This window comes from Empidonax traillii, unplaced genomic scaffold, assembly GCF_003031625.1.
Source record: "Empidonax traillii isolate 1590-97213 ecotype Southwest subspecies unplaced genomic scaffold, ASM303162v1 scaffold539:size425684, whole genome shotgun sequence".
Taxonomy (NCBI): Eukaryota; Metazoa; Chordata; class Aves; order Passeriformes; family Tyrannidae; genus Empidonax; species Empidonax traillii.
Window position 1 is genome coordinate 184,621 of NW_020955732.1, and position 15,527 is coordinate 200,147.

General features: G+C 34.8%; 1 protein-coding gene across 1 annotated transcript in view; it reads right to left on the bottom strand.

Moving 5' to 3' along the window:
• Window positions 1–15,527, bottom strand: part of LOC114064379 (CUB and sushi domain-containing protein 1) — a gene marked incomplete at both ends in the record, with an annotated part of 349,288 nt that overhangs the window by 175,738 nt on the left and 158,023 nt on the right. Inside the window, 4 exons of the mRNA XM_027897375.1 lie at window positions 4,436–4,624; window positions 7,076–7,291; window positions 8,692–8,808; window positions 12,835–13,023. Coding sequence (XP_027753176.1) covers window positions 4,436–4,624; window positions 7,076–7,291; window positions 8,692–8,808; window positions 12,835–13,023 — 711 coding nt within the window. The remainder of the gene's footprint in view (window positions 1–4,435; window positions 4,625–7,075; window positions 7,292–8,691; window positions 8,809–12,834; window positions 13,024–15,527) is intronic.

The window sequence follows — 15,527 nt, forward strand, 5'->3', positions numbered from 1 at the left end:
ACAACCATGAAACACATATGTTGGGGGTTTTTTTCTTTTTTCCTCTGGAAAATACTGGAATAATAATTGCACCAATAAAAACAAAACAATGAATAATAACAATGGATAAGATATAAACAAATGAAGGGGACCAAATCTGTTTTCTGTTTACAAATCCCAACTAGACAAAAGATAACGAGGAGAAGCTTTTCTGTACTCCAGTAGATGGGTTTTTACCCTCCACATAAGTAATTGAAATTATAATTAAATTATTCAGAAGTAGGTCTGGAAAATTAAACCTACAAATATAGAGAAACATACCAATTACAGTAATATACCAGATGGTAATATTTTATAAAGCAACCTTATAGGTGACTAGCTGTTTCAGAACAGTAAAAGCCAGATGCTTAAATCAGTAGTCTCAAATCTAAAGACATGGATTAGTGACATTTCCTCTACAAAGACAATATGCATGTTTATTTTCCACGTAGCCCTGTGTCAGGATTGCTGGGAAGATATTTTTTTCCCTTGACACTATCTGTAGACATGAGCTCATACCTCGATTAATTCTCTCCATCACACAAATAGCAAAGTAGTGGAGTTCTCATTAATGTCACATTCCTCTCAGTTGCAGTAAATTTTGAGTAGAGGGGTAAAAGGGAACACTCTGAATGTACATTCACACAACATATCTCAAAGAACAGCTGCATATAGGTAGACATGCAGAGTTTTTTTTTCACAGAAGACTGTCTATTTGTTTATACAGTGGGTAACTGCAGAAAAGCCTTATTGTAGCATATGTGCTGGAGCCAGCCACTAGCTCAGTAAAAATTGTGAGATAGTTCTCCCAAATGCAACTACTGTGTCTATAAAGCTGAGAAACAATACTCTTGTGTGAAAAGAGCTTGAAGTGTCTCTTCAGTGTAATCTGCAGTTACCAACTACTGACACATTTGTCAGGGAAACCATCATTGTTACTTGAGTGCTTTGAGGAAGCTCTTACAGGAAATGAGATTTCTTTATGGATGACCTTGCTACCATTCTTTTAAACAATTCAAGAACAAGAAATTCTCTCTGAGATTGGCAGTCCCAGTCTTCCTACAGTTTGTATAAAGAGGTAGAGGGAAGGGATCTTCCTCAGAAGCCACATCATGTCAATGCATAAAGAGAATTCACCAGACAGGTAAAGGGATTTGCTTCCATAGGAGAAGCAAAGCTTTAAGGAAGAAAAGGAAGAAAAAGTTTAATCTTCTGAGATGGGGGAAATTTGACACCACTTTGAGTAATGAGCATATCCATTCTTCAAAAAGTGTAAAATGGAGTCAGCTCTAAGAGCCTAGATCTTCTCTACACTTTTAATATTAAACATTTTTCACCAAATAGTAGCAAGCAAATGGCTGTAGACACAAATCACTTTCTAGTCAAGGGAGAGATCTGAATTGAGGATGCATTTAGCAATGGAGTGGCTACTCAAAGGGAAACTAGGTAGAGTCTTCAAAACTCTGGGATGAAGTAGAATAATACTGCATAACAACTTGAAGTACATAGCTGAGATACACAAAATTATTCTAATTGAAAAGACAAGAGAGTGAAGGGCTGACACAGGGAAATAAGATTTACAAGACCACCTGTTTATGAACATGAATCTGATTTTGCAAGTAGACTTGGTGGTGTCTTTTTGTTGTAATGAGGAGAGTCCTTACTGCAAAAGAGGGGATGCTGTCTTACTGCAAGAGCCAACCAACCTCCAGGAAATCAGATAAAGACCTTTAAAGTCCAGGGAAATGTCATCTACCTTCCCAACCACTGAAAATTATGATAATGTTGTTAATATGGGACTCAAAGTCTTAAAACAAAAATCCCAGCATCATGATGTTAGGACAACCAGATGTCCCAAGCTCTGCTTTTCCCTTTCCCAGAAAGTAACTCTTCAAAGAAGAAGAAATGGTGAAAAGGTACAAATAGTTCTCTGACCAGGAAAGTTGCAAAGCATGTTGGAGATAACCCTAGAGGAAGGACTTGAAATGATTTACTTTGACAGAGAAGGGCAATACCTTTGGAAACACTGTTAATTTGTTGCCTTTTCATCAGCAGATAAAACGGAATACAACTTCTCTGATACAAATCAGAATGTGCTTGTGCGAATGCGTAGTTTACGAATTAAATGCAATTAAATTTAAAGGGCTTGCATTCTGAATCTGATTAAAACATTACTCATGAAAGAATATATTACCATGTATCATAGAAGGACTGAAAAATCCTTGTTGATACATAAAGGTTGGTGTGTATACATTATGTATGAGTTTGGTCAGTGTAGAAATGATAATGAAGAAGAAATAATCAAGAGGCTATTGAGCCCAGTAATGTACTTATGTGTTTGTGACACTGAGTCCAGAGTAGATTTAACTTTTGAATGTACACTCCAAAGCCAGCAGATTTCAGGACAAGTTGTTTCTTTTCACTCTTCTGTGAAAAAAAGTAGTCTTTGTGTGAACTCCTTTTCAGGGTGAGAGGATATCTTCACCCCTAATGTCTTAGGTGCCATGGTGACAGGAAAAGAGACCTTTGTAATACCTTCTTAGTGTTAAAGAAAAAATCACTTATTAAAGCAGCTTGAATGGCACTGTGTCCTTTCCCCTCAGTTTCTTCAGTGGCTTAGCAAAGTTTCTTTCCTCGTATTTGTTTTAGTTGCATTATAGATATATTTAGTTTGCTACACAACAAAAGACCAAATTTTCTTCATATGTTGAGTTAAAAGAGTTATTTAGATTATCTTATTTTAGAGAAGTGCCACTTGTCTATGCATAATTTATAAAAGATTTTACTAATCATTTAGAAATAGAGGTCTTTTACATGGGTTTAGTGACTGAAGTCTCAGGGCCAGTCAATAAACGTATGCAAAAGTTAACATAATAAAATCAAATAAATTCCAAAATAAATTACATTTCTATATGAATTACAGATTTATCACATATATGCACAACTAGTTATGTGTCACTAAATTATACATGGGACAATATATAGGCATTTCTGTGTCTGTCACAATAAGTGCTTACATTAGTCTTAAAAATTCATGACATTCAATGTTTGATACTTTATTAAGCTCACTATTGATACTTTGGTAAGTTTTGCTACTTTACAATGTGTCATTCACATAATGAGGATAAATAAATAAGCATCTTCAAGATACTAGATATGAATCTCTTATTACTGTAGATAATGTAAGAAAGGCTTTTGAAAAGATAACAACATTTACAAAATAAAACATACTTGACCATCATATAAAATTACTCCTTTCTTCAGGGCAAGATAACAGTATTTCTGCAGATGAATACAATTTTATGACATTTAAATTAAATTAAATGTGTTTGAATGGAACACAGACAAGCTCTCCAGAAGGAGAGAAACCCAAATAACCCAAACCAGGCCAATATCCCAGGGCTGATATAGCCCTGAATATAGCCCTGAGTATAGCCTAAAACTTAAATCTAGAATTTCCAGATGAATGGCAAATTCCATATGATTTTGGTTTCTCTCTCAGTTGTAACTTCCTTTCAGCACATGTTGAATAACTCCAGTCTTTAAACACAAAATTTGAGATAATTTATTTTTTCCATGTATCTTACGTGTATATACAATGTAGGTGACTTTTTCAGATATAAAGATCTTTCCCAATAAAACAAACAAAAGAAAAAAGCTGAAGCTGAGTTTCTCCCTTCATGAAATAAAATCTTATTTAAAACAAGAACCCTTTAAAGAAATCCATATAGAGGTGTATGGAACTATTTGACATTTCAGAAACATTATGTCCATAGGAGCTGATGAGATTCAATTGACATGGTGGTGATAAAACCATCTCACAAATCAAATATAATAACTGTACGAATTTTACAAAATACAGTACCAGAGCTTTTCCCAAAAAAGAACTGTTCACTCAGTTTGATCTTATAGTTACGAGTTTTTAAGGACAGCAGGTTAATTTTTTTTAAATGCAGTTTAGAATGCTGTAATGCAATGTATAAACTGTAAAAATTCCAAAAGTTTAGAGTTACAAGAATACGAACTCAATATGAAAAAAAAAAAAACCTTTAAAGCCAACTGAGGGGCTCTAAAGCAGGGTATTTTCACCTAAGCATTGTTTCTCTACCCTGAAAGACAAAGTATGAAATTTATAACTTAACTGTGTCATACAGCTTAATAATTAGTTTTATATTTTCTCTTACATGACATTTTGATCTTATTTTCTAGCACAATTCTAATCATTCCTCCTTATTTTCTCTAAGTTCTCTAAGTAAAAGACACATGCATTACTTATACTTTACACTGACTTTAAAGTTTTTACAGCTCGGGGATCAGTTCTTTCAACCCAAGCTCTTTTTTCTCTGCCCAGTATTCTGACACATGCCATGTGCTATCAACGATTTGATGAATGAAATGAAAGCATGTGACCACCTACCCACACACCTTGGCAGAGGTGCACTCCATACACGCCGACCACCTCCCAGGCAGGTAAGTTTATTAGCACCTTCCAGGCGATATCCAGGGAAACAAGAAAATATCAAGGAATCTCCAACACCAAAATGAAAACCAACTCGTCTGCTGAAGGCAGGAACACCAGGATCATCACATGGCTCCAGATCATATTCTGCAGACAATAAACATAATGTATAAATAATTTGGACAAATTGTCCACATGAGAAAACCAAACTTACCATATTAGTTGCATTGTTTTTGTCTGGAACACTTGGAAAATGTGTTTTGGAGCTGCATTCTCTACTAAAGCCCACTACTATTTCTGTAAGTCTATTATGGCCATATATACAGTAATTATGCATCTATTGTATCCCACCCACACTACATCTATTTTCTTAATTTCAAGGGCTGTAATCAGCTTGGACTGTGAGCAGTTTACTATAATTTTGTTTAATTACTGTCTTTATATATAAGTCTTGTTTCATTTCATCTGAAATCCCAAACAGTTTTAGAAGTGAGACTTATAATTAATAAAACCCAACACTATTATGTAATGAAGAAAATGTAATAAAAAATCAAACATATGGTTAGGTGAATGAAAGACATATGACTATATTTTCAAAAAGTGTGCTTTTATAACTACACATCAGGAATAATGCAGGAGGAGTGAGAATAAATTAATGGGAAAAAGTCAGGGCTATTACATAGGGACCAAATCAAACTCAGAAAATATCTGAGTCACACATTTCCTCATCCCCACAGAGTATGCTGGGGAAGTATCACTCTATGTTTCCCTGTTTTGTAATTTCCCTTTTTTCCCTAGTTATTCACTACCAAATATTGTTCAAGAAAAGATGCTGAGAGAGATCAACATGTAACCCAATAAGTCTGATTTTATATTCTTCAGAATATGATCCAAAAGACCCAAGAGATCACTTCTGATAACACACAGGAAAAGTCTCTTTCTAAAACATTTACCTTGGACTTTGATGGAGGGTAGGGTCAAATCCACTTATTTGGAGGAAGAGACTCCATTTAGCCAGGGGAAAAAACTAACCTCTGAGTGTTTTAACAGCTGACTTACTGAATATTAAGTCAAATATAACTAAATACAACTAAATAAAGAAATTCCTCCCTTTAGTAACTGCTTTGTAGGAAAGTCCTGAATATTAGAGGGAATCTATAAACCACACCAGTTTCTGCTAGCAAAACTTTTGAAAACGCATGATCTATTACCTCTTCTGAGTACTACGGAGGCTAAGGTAGACATAGAGATACCCTGTGGCACACCTTTAGGCTCGTGGGAATTCTTCTGTTAAAAGACATTCAAAACACATTAATGTCTTCTCACTAAACACTTCTTACTACAAAGAATTTCATTCTGATTGTGTGGAAATAAGAAAGCAGACTCACCAATTTGTTTCACAAAATTAATGTACCTGATAATATTTATTAAACTATATATTTAATATAATGATAGCATATGCTGGCTATCTGTGCATGTAGCAGTTGTAGGTAAGGCATAAACCTTTGACTGTGTTTGAAAAGTTCTGCGATCTGCATCTTTTGTTACTGTACAGTTTTCCCCCTTGCATCCACAATATTTTGTGTGTATTTCTACAAGTTGACTAGTGATCTACCATTTTGGTTTTTTGATCATCAAACTATCAGAGATATAATTTAGCACTTGTATTTACATTTCAAACCTGTAAAACTGCTGACTTCTGATTTGGTAAGTCCAAAGTATCCAGACTGAATGCATTTCAGCATTTGATAGGAGTAAATCTAACACTATTGCTCTAATCAGAGAGATAGAGCTTTTTCCTTTTTTCAATAAACAGGTTAAATGAGATATATTATTCATACATAGCATGTTCATCTGTAAACATTGCCAGATGTCAACAAAACTTACTGGTTTTCAAGGAGTTGGATATGAGTTCCTTTTGTACTTCTTCCACAGAATACCCATGTGCATGTGCATCTCAACAAGCACCTGATTCATTCATATCCAAATCCATAAATATTCTACTTTCCAGTAATAGAGATAGGCAAAGAAAATTATTAAGAAGTGTATTTTAGATGTCATCTAGTTTTAGAAGACTGTAATTAAGAGGCAGTAACTTAAATGTTTCAAGTATCTTAAAGAGGTAATTTGTGAAAATACATCAACATCTAATAAATATTTTATTTAATCTTATCTTTATGTAAACATTTGCTATTCCAAAATCAGTCTTCAATTTTTTGAATGTAACTTTGTGAATCGCAGTTGGCACACCACTGCTTTTTTAAAGTTTCAATACCTCTTTTAGTAAGACCTTCTATCTCTGTAGTAGTACCTTCTGTCTCTGTAACTTTTTCCCCTTAATTTTCCTTCAAACTTCCTTTTCACATATTTGATGGTCCTTTGAGAACAGGAAAAACTTCTTAAAACAGTGACTTCACCAAAATCCTGCTCAATCTCTTGGTCGCTTTTATAAACCTTAGCCAGTTTTTTGTGATAGAGACTGTAGAGTTTTGATTAACTTTTTTTTTTTTACTGGTGATTCACTGTGTTTCTGTTATCTATAGGTAAAAAAATTCTCTGGAACAGTTTCAGAACACTTAGAAAAATGGAATTCATTACCTGAAAATGTTATGTTGAAACCTTCATAAGAAATTGAAAAATCAGATATAAATCGAAGCTGTGCAGTAAAATTTCCAAAGAGACCAGCTTTAATTGCAGGGGGTAAGACTGAGCCAGTTAACCTGGCTACTGGTTCTGTGAAGCTGCCATCTTCAGTGATGAGCAAATAGTCATGAGAGCTCTCAAGGTGAAAGGTGTGAAAAACCAGGTGTACACCTTTAAAAATATCAGAAAGGGGGGAAAGAAAAGTATTTAGTAGGAAGGGTTTTTTAATTCATACATACTTGACATAGAAAGCAATTCTTACATTACATGGAAACAGTTTTAGAAAAGGTTTTGCATGGATTCAAAACTTGATTCTGAAAACAAAGCTTGCAGAAAGCACTTGAGCTCAACCAATCAATATGTGCAGAGTGGATGCTTGTTTAGCTCACTTTAAATCAATAGTTCCCATAACAGAATTGAGGGCATTCAGTGTAATTTGTATACAGCAGTATGAAAATCCAAATCTGTATTGCTTAGTCTTATTAGACTATGGTTTTATTCAAGGTTCTGTATGTCTCTTTTATTAGTAATCTCTACCATGACCTCAAAATTAGACTAGGAGACATACTTGGCTAAAATTTTGTATTTATGTTTTATTTTTGCATTGATTCTCTTCTTTTATTCTAAACTTCAAGGAAGTACCCATAAACAAGGACAAAGCGTATACAAATTTTATGTACAGTCTTACATATATACAGTTTCATATTTTCTGGGACCAGTCTCTTACTGAAGTCATGACTGTTCTTCCATTTGCCATCTTCCATCTCAGCAGTTAGTTACATTTTGACTTACAGTTTGGTTTTCAAGTAGAATAGATTTCAAATACAATAAATTTTAAAATATAATAGATAACAATAAAATTACTGTGAGGAATAACATTCTTAGAAAGTCTTCTCATATATATTTCACATTTAAAATGTCATATGAGTTATAAACACAAAATCCAGTCTGTAAGGAGATTTTAAACAGTAAAAACTTCCAATACACTTCTTAGCAAATTTTTTATTATGTTTTGATTTAATGGTATATAAGAAATTTTTAGTAGTTTCTGTTTTTTTTTTCCTTAGGTTATTGTACACATTTCCCTAATGGATAAGCTGACAAGGTTAGCTACGCATTCAAATATGACTCTACTGTACATATAACATAAGGATATCTAATTTTTGGCCCTAATGATTTAAGTATGAATACACCAGTCAAATCTGTTTCTTTATGCTTAGTAATGGTGAAGAGCTATGAACAAGGTCCTAACATCTTTGACTGGAAAAAATCTAGTGCTATTTAACAAATAGCTATTATTTTCACATATTTTACTTCTATTCTTTTCCATTTTTCTGAGACAAAATCCCATTTCCTCTAGTAACTCGTATAAGAATGTTGCTTTTGAAAAATAAACACAATCTGGAAATACCATATTTGAAGATATTTGTTTTGAGAAATTAGATTTCTTCTTCAAAGGAATGGCAAAAAGTGCTGGTTTAACTTATAAAAGACATTTTTTGTCTATGTGTGTCTGCATTTTTTAAATATAGACATTTAATATGCATATGTGATTCATATTAGATGCTTACCCTTGCCATGAGACACTTCAATAGTCCAAGTGCAGTTTAAAGAGTTTGGGTAAAAGTCAGGAAAACCTGGGGAAAGAACAGTTCCACTCTTCCCATGGATATATCCACCACATAAAGCTTAAGAAGAGGGGGGGGAGGGAGAGGGGGAAAGGGAGGAAGCAAAAGAAGTCATACAGAAATCCTGGATTTCAATTTAAAAAAAAAATAAATAAAAAGTTCATTTTTGAGCTACCCTTAAAATTAGAAATAGGCATAAGTGTTAAAAAAGAAGTTAATTAATCCAAAGCCATAACATTCATGTTTGACAACTGTTTATGTATTCCTACATTAGTCTTTGAAAGTGAGTTTATTTTTCATCTACAGCCTCTCCTGTTAGTTACTAGAATATAAAAATAAGTATAAATTTATTCAAGAGTATTGCAAGTATTAACTCCTATTTTAGTAGTATGTACAAAGCAAGATTCTTTTTTTGTCAAGTCAGAAATACCTTGCTGCAACTTTTCTTGCACTAAAGATTTAGAAAGGTAAAAATTTAACTGCATTTTTAAACAAATACTTAAGTAAAAAGGTTTATGGTTTTCAAATAATAAAAGGTTGTCTCTGACATCTATTGAGATGTTCAGGGAAAAAAAGTCCATTTTCCTCTCTTTCAAAGATTCAGATTGTTCCATTACAAGTAATTTATTTGAAACCGAATATTTTGGAAGACACAAGAACTAGGAAACATTTTATGCATACTAGAATCTGCTTAACTATGCTGTTCAAATTTGCATGGCAAATTAATTAAAGTTTAAGATTTGCATGCTGAATTGCTCACAGATCTTATAAATACAGCATGACTATGCTTTTTACTCATCTGTGCCTGTCTGGTTTTTATGTTGTTGGATTTTTTAAATTTTAATGTACTAAATATTTAAACAATAAAACAACAACATTAAGATGCTTTTTTGTCTTCCTCACTTAGAGTGATACACTTTGCCATAAACTAGATGGTAAATATACATGACAAAATGTTCACTAAACTTGCAGTATGTAATGTATATTTTAGATAGATAGATAAATATTAGATATACATATAATATATACATATTAGATATGGATATTAGATACATATAGACAAAACATGCTGGAATTATGAGGTTTTTGTTTAAGTTTTTAAGGTTGTTATGAATTTAGGTATTATATATATATATTTATAAATAAGTAGAAGAAAAAGAAATGTTTCTAGCCTGGTTTTACCTGCATTTATGCATTTCTGCATATAAATATGAATATGCAGAATATGCTTGGTGAAACCAGCAGTAAATATATGGTTGATAACAGTACTTGGTAATAAATGACATAATTACAGAAATCACATTCATAGTACCATAAATGAACAAAGCACATTCATTCAAAATCCATCTTATTCTGTAAACATCATAGAAGGAAGAAAAATAGTTAACTGTGCAGTCCCTAAAGTAAATATTAAATATTTCAAAATAATTTACATATTTTATAGATTAAATTAAGAATATGTAATTTATCCATTTTAATTTAGCTCTCCCTCAAAAATTATTTTCATGCTCTAACTTGACATTAACATATTTTGAGAATGACACATTACTTAGAGGGAACCTTAGCCACTGTATCTCTGTATGCAGTTCTATTTCTTCTTTGTTGGCATGAAACAAAGCAATGTGTTTTTCCCAGAGGCAACTATTGTGCTGATTTAATTTCTGAAGTTGCAATTTTAAGAACATCAATAGTCTGCAAATTACTGCAAAATACTCATTTCAACCTCAGTTAAATCTGTCACATGCCAAAAATTTGGGTCACAACTTTTTGATCCTCAAAAGGCAAATACACCAACAGAATGATTACATAACAGAACAAGTTTTATTTTGTCTTTTTAGACTAGTTAATACAATGTAGTTGAATATATGAGGAAAAAAAGAAGAGACTGTGTAATCCTTGTATGTTGCTTGCCTAGAGGACATATTCCAGAAAGGTTTGAAAATTTCTCTTATACATTCACACTGGAAGTGGGTGAAGGACCTGGGAAATAAGGAGACTCTTTCAATGAGTGAAAATTAACTAGATCTTCCTGTAGTTCAACATTCACACACAAAAAAAGAGATAAATATTGGTGTTTTAACTCAAAAATACATCCACACATTTTAGTACAAAGTAAATAGATAAAGAATGAGATATTAGTCTAAGTTAAGATTCCTACAATAGTGTTCTTCAATCCAGTGCAGCAAAGCAAACAAGCAAAAGAAGCAAAAGGAAAAATTCTAAAAAACGTATTTTTTTCTGCAATTTTAAAGGAGAAATAAGTTGCAGTGATTACAAGGTGAGTTTGAATTCTACATTAAATAACTATTATAAAAATCTTTTAGTAGCTTATATATTTTCTGCATGGGGCATAAGCCTGCAGTGAGAATTAGAAGCTGGAGAAGAGTAGTGCTCAGATTTAACAAAACAGTTTAAAACAGAGTGAGAAATTGAAGTACTTTGTTAATCTAACTCTAAGTTTGTTCTCTGACATTCCACTGTAATCCAAGAAAACCTTGGACCTGAAAAGGAAGTTAAAAATTCACTGATGTAAGTAATTCACTAAAACGAGTCTTTGTTGGCTGTTGTTCTGATTTCTATAAGAGGGTTTTTATAGCAAAAATACAAGCATTCCATGCAAAAAATAAGTTGATTCAGTGGTTCACAGAAAAAGAACATAGCAAAAAAATGCAATTATAAAAAAGAGCAAAGAAATATTTGCTAGGATAGTTGTGCTGGTTTTGGCTGGAGTAGAGTTAATTTTCTTCACAGTGGCTGGTATGGGGCTGTGTTTTGCATTTGTGCTGAGAGGCCAGTTAATAATACAGGGGTGTTTTTGTTATTGCTGAGCAGGGCTTACACAGATGCAAGGCCTTTTCTGCTTCACATTGTGCCACACTGGTGAGGAGGTGGATGTTGCGTGGGAGGTTGGGCAGAGACAAAGCTGGGACAGGTGACTGAAACTGATCCAAGGAATATCCTACACCATATGGCATCATGCTTAGAGTATAAAGTGGGCGGAAAAAGGAAGAAGGGGGAGAAGTTCAAAGTGACAGTGTTTATCTTCCCAAGTAACTGTTACACGTGATGGGGCCCTGCTCTCCTGGAGATAGCTGAACACCTGCCTGCACTTGGGAAGCAGTGAATTTGTTTCTTGTTTTGCTTTGCTTGGGTGCATGGCTTTGGCTTTTTCTATTAAACTATCTTTATCTCAATATCCAATAACTTTTACCCTTCCAATTCTCTCCCTGCTGGTAGAGGAGTGAGTGAGCAGCTGCGTGGGGTTTGGTTGTTGGCTGGGTTTAAACCATGAGAGGAGTTCAGCATTTTAAAAATGGGCATAGGCTTAAGCTCTGCCAGGAGAGGTTTAGGTTGGATATTAGAAAGAAGTTCTTTACAGAGAGAGTGATCAGGCATTGGAATGGCCTGCCCAGAGAGGTGGTGGGTTCACTGTCCCTGGAGGTTTTTAAGATGAGGCTGGATGCGGCACTGAGTGCCATGATCTAGTAATCACAGTGGGGTTGGATCAAGGGTTTGACTTGATGATCTTGAAGGTCTCTTCCAACCCAGGTAATTCTATGATTCTACAATTTTAAAAAATGTTTCATGGAAGCTATAGACAGTTTGATACTGTATACCCCCTAAAACCATTAATAAATTAACAAAAATTTCAAAACAAAAGTATATTAAGAAAATTAATTACATAGACTGATCATCATCTCTTTTAGTATTGAGTATCCTAAATTTTGAGCAACCATTTTGGTATTCAATATTCCAAATTTAAAATATAAATTAAGTTTATTGGCTTTTCTTTGAAATCATTAGCTGTATGGCTCCACTTTCATTCACAGCTCAACAATGGCACCCTGGAAGAATTCTAATTTTTCTATTTGTTAATACATGTCTGGGTTTTTTCAGTACTTGACTGAAAGTTGATAAAGAGAAGCAAACTATGTCTTTTAATAACAGTACAATATTTTTTTAAAAGCATGGATCTTGGTGCAGTTTAAGGGAGGTAGTAGCAATGACAAGCTTAATTAGATTGGAAAAATAGGAGATTAACTTTTGTGGACTTAAAAGTTACCATCTGAAGAGCTTGACACTTACCATCACAGCTGGGTAATGCATGATTCCACTGATGGTTTCTTTCACATATGAGTGGTTCTTCATCACTCAGTGTATATCCTGGATCGCAGCTAAAAGTTACTGTGGAGCGGATATTAAAGTTGTTACCATGGCGATGGCCATTCACAGGAATCCCTGGGTCAAGGCAGGAATCTGATTCCAGAGTAACACCTGAAACACACAGATTTAATTTGGTTTTTACCCCTTTGTTTTTCAGACAGTACACAGAAAAAAACCCCAAACAAAACACAAAATGAGGAAGACAGGAGGAAGAAAGAGCCTTCAAAAGATACTAGTTAGCATTGCCTGAGAACTGATGTGGGATATAAAGCACTTTCTCTAGTTTCTCTTGTTGTCATTGACTTAGAGCACCATTTTCCAATTTTCAGTTTCGTGGAATAGAGAAATCCAAATGAAGTAGAAAAAGATTGGAGCTTTAAAGTAAATTTTATCAATCAATAAAACAAAAAACAGACACAAAAGGACTGGTCATTTGAAACTATAGGAAGATATTAAAACAAAATATGAATACAAATTTTGCTAGCATATAAACAATATTTGATTATTTCATTTCATCTATTCAGTTTCTGATGCTGCAGGACAATGCAATTTTCTTCGATCATAGTATTTTGATATAGCAAAAAGCAATGTCAAAAAACTGCAATTGAAGAACTCAAAAAACTACTTGTTAATTTTTATAGACATTATCCTATGCATCAAAAATAGAAAAACAAATAATATAGCTTACACAATTGTATAACTCTTATCTGATAGAAAGGAGTCTCTAGTAAGAGAGATTGAATAGTGTTTGGTAAATAAACCTGGAGCTATTCAGTGAGGAAGAAAAAAACCTCTGAAATTATCAAATGAAGGCTCATTAACTGAGCATTATCCATTATGCTTATAGTGATAGCAAACAATTGTGGAATTTAATCATATAATCATGTAATGTATACACGAGGGAAACAAATAAAGACTCTCTATTGGGATGACAGGAATCTCTTTTCTTTTCTGTTGCTAAGTATGCTGGGTTGACCTTGGTTAGCTGCCAGTCCACCACTCACCTGCTCTCTCATTACCCAGGGGGGGAAAATAAGATAAAAAATAATATGAAGAAGCTCATGGTCTAAGAGAATGACAAAGAGATCACTTAATAGTTGCCATCACAGTCAAAACAGACTTAATTTGAGGAGATTTAATTTAATGCATAGTCAATTAAAAATAGACTGGAATGGTAAGAAACAAAGACAAAAGCCAAAACACCTCCTCACCTCCTAACCCCTTTATTAGGTTTGTATGGCCAAGTGTTAGTAATGAGGTGTAGCTATAGGGGTGGCTTCTGTGAGAAGCTGCCAGAAGCTTCCCCCAGCTCCAACAGAGCCAATGTCACTTGGCTCCAAGATGCTCCTACTGCTGAGCCAAAGCTGAGGCCATCAGAGATGGTAGTAGCACCTCTGGGAAAACACAGTAAAGAAGGGCAAAAACAATTTCTGCAGAGCAACAGCAGCCATAGAGAAGAGGGAGAATATGTGAGAGCAAAACTATGAGATACCAAGGTCAGCAAAGAAGGAGAGGGAGGGAGTGCTCCAGGTGTGGAAGCAGAGATTCCCCTGCAATCTGTGGTGAAGCCCGTGCTAAGGCCGATTATCCCCCTGCAGCCCACAGAGAGCCAGGATGCATCACTGTGGGACAACCCCACACTGAAGCAGGTGGATGCCCAGAGGGCTGTGACCCTATTTAAAGTTCGCACTGGAGCAGGCTCCGGGCAGGACCTGAGGATATGTGGAGACAGGACCTCATGCTGGAGCAGATTTTCTGGCAGGACAGGACTTGTGATCCTGCAGGGGACCCACACTGGAGCAGTCTGTTAGTGAAGTTAGTGAAGGATTGAACGCTGTGGAAGAAACCTATGCTGGACCAGTTTGTGAAGAACTGTAGCCTGTGGGAAGCACTCACACTGGAAAAGTTCAGGGAGGATTGTCTCCTGTGGGAGGAACTCAGTGCTAAGCATGGGAAGGATACAGGGAAAGAGAAGCAGCAAAGACAATGTGTGATGAACTGACCACAACCCTCATTCCCCATGGTCCTCCACCTCTCAGAAGTAGGAGATAGATAAAATTGAAAATTCAGTTGAGGTTGGGAAGAAGGGAGGGTTAGTGGGAAGGTGTTTTTAAGATATGGGCACCTAGCATCTAGCCAAGGTTAACCCACCACAACCTCCTTCCTAGGCTTAACTTCACTCCTCCATTTGAAGATTCTCTTCTTCCCCAACCCTCCCCAAGAGGGATGGGGAATGGGGATTGTGATCAGTCCATAATACCTGTCCATAACAGCTCCTATCTGCTGCTTCTTCCTCCTCACACTTTTCCCTGATCTAAGGGTGGCTCCTTCCCTTAGGCTGCAGTCATTCTGGATAACCCTGCATGGGCCTGCATGTACTGCAACGTCCTTCAGGGAATGTAATAAATTGGTAGTAGTAGTTTAAATTTACTCATCAAATTAGTAGTAGTAGCTTACTCATTAATTGTATTGCATGTTATATTCTTATATACATATATATGCTATTAGACTGTAAGTTCTTTAATCTGTCAGCACTCTAAGTTGATGATCATGTAGTTTACAATTCTCAAGCTGGAAAGACAAATTATTATGCCTTGCTGAATCTTACTTTTATA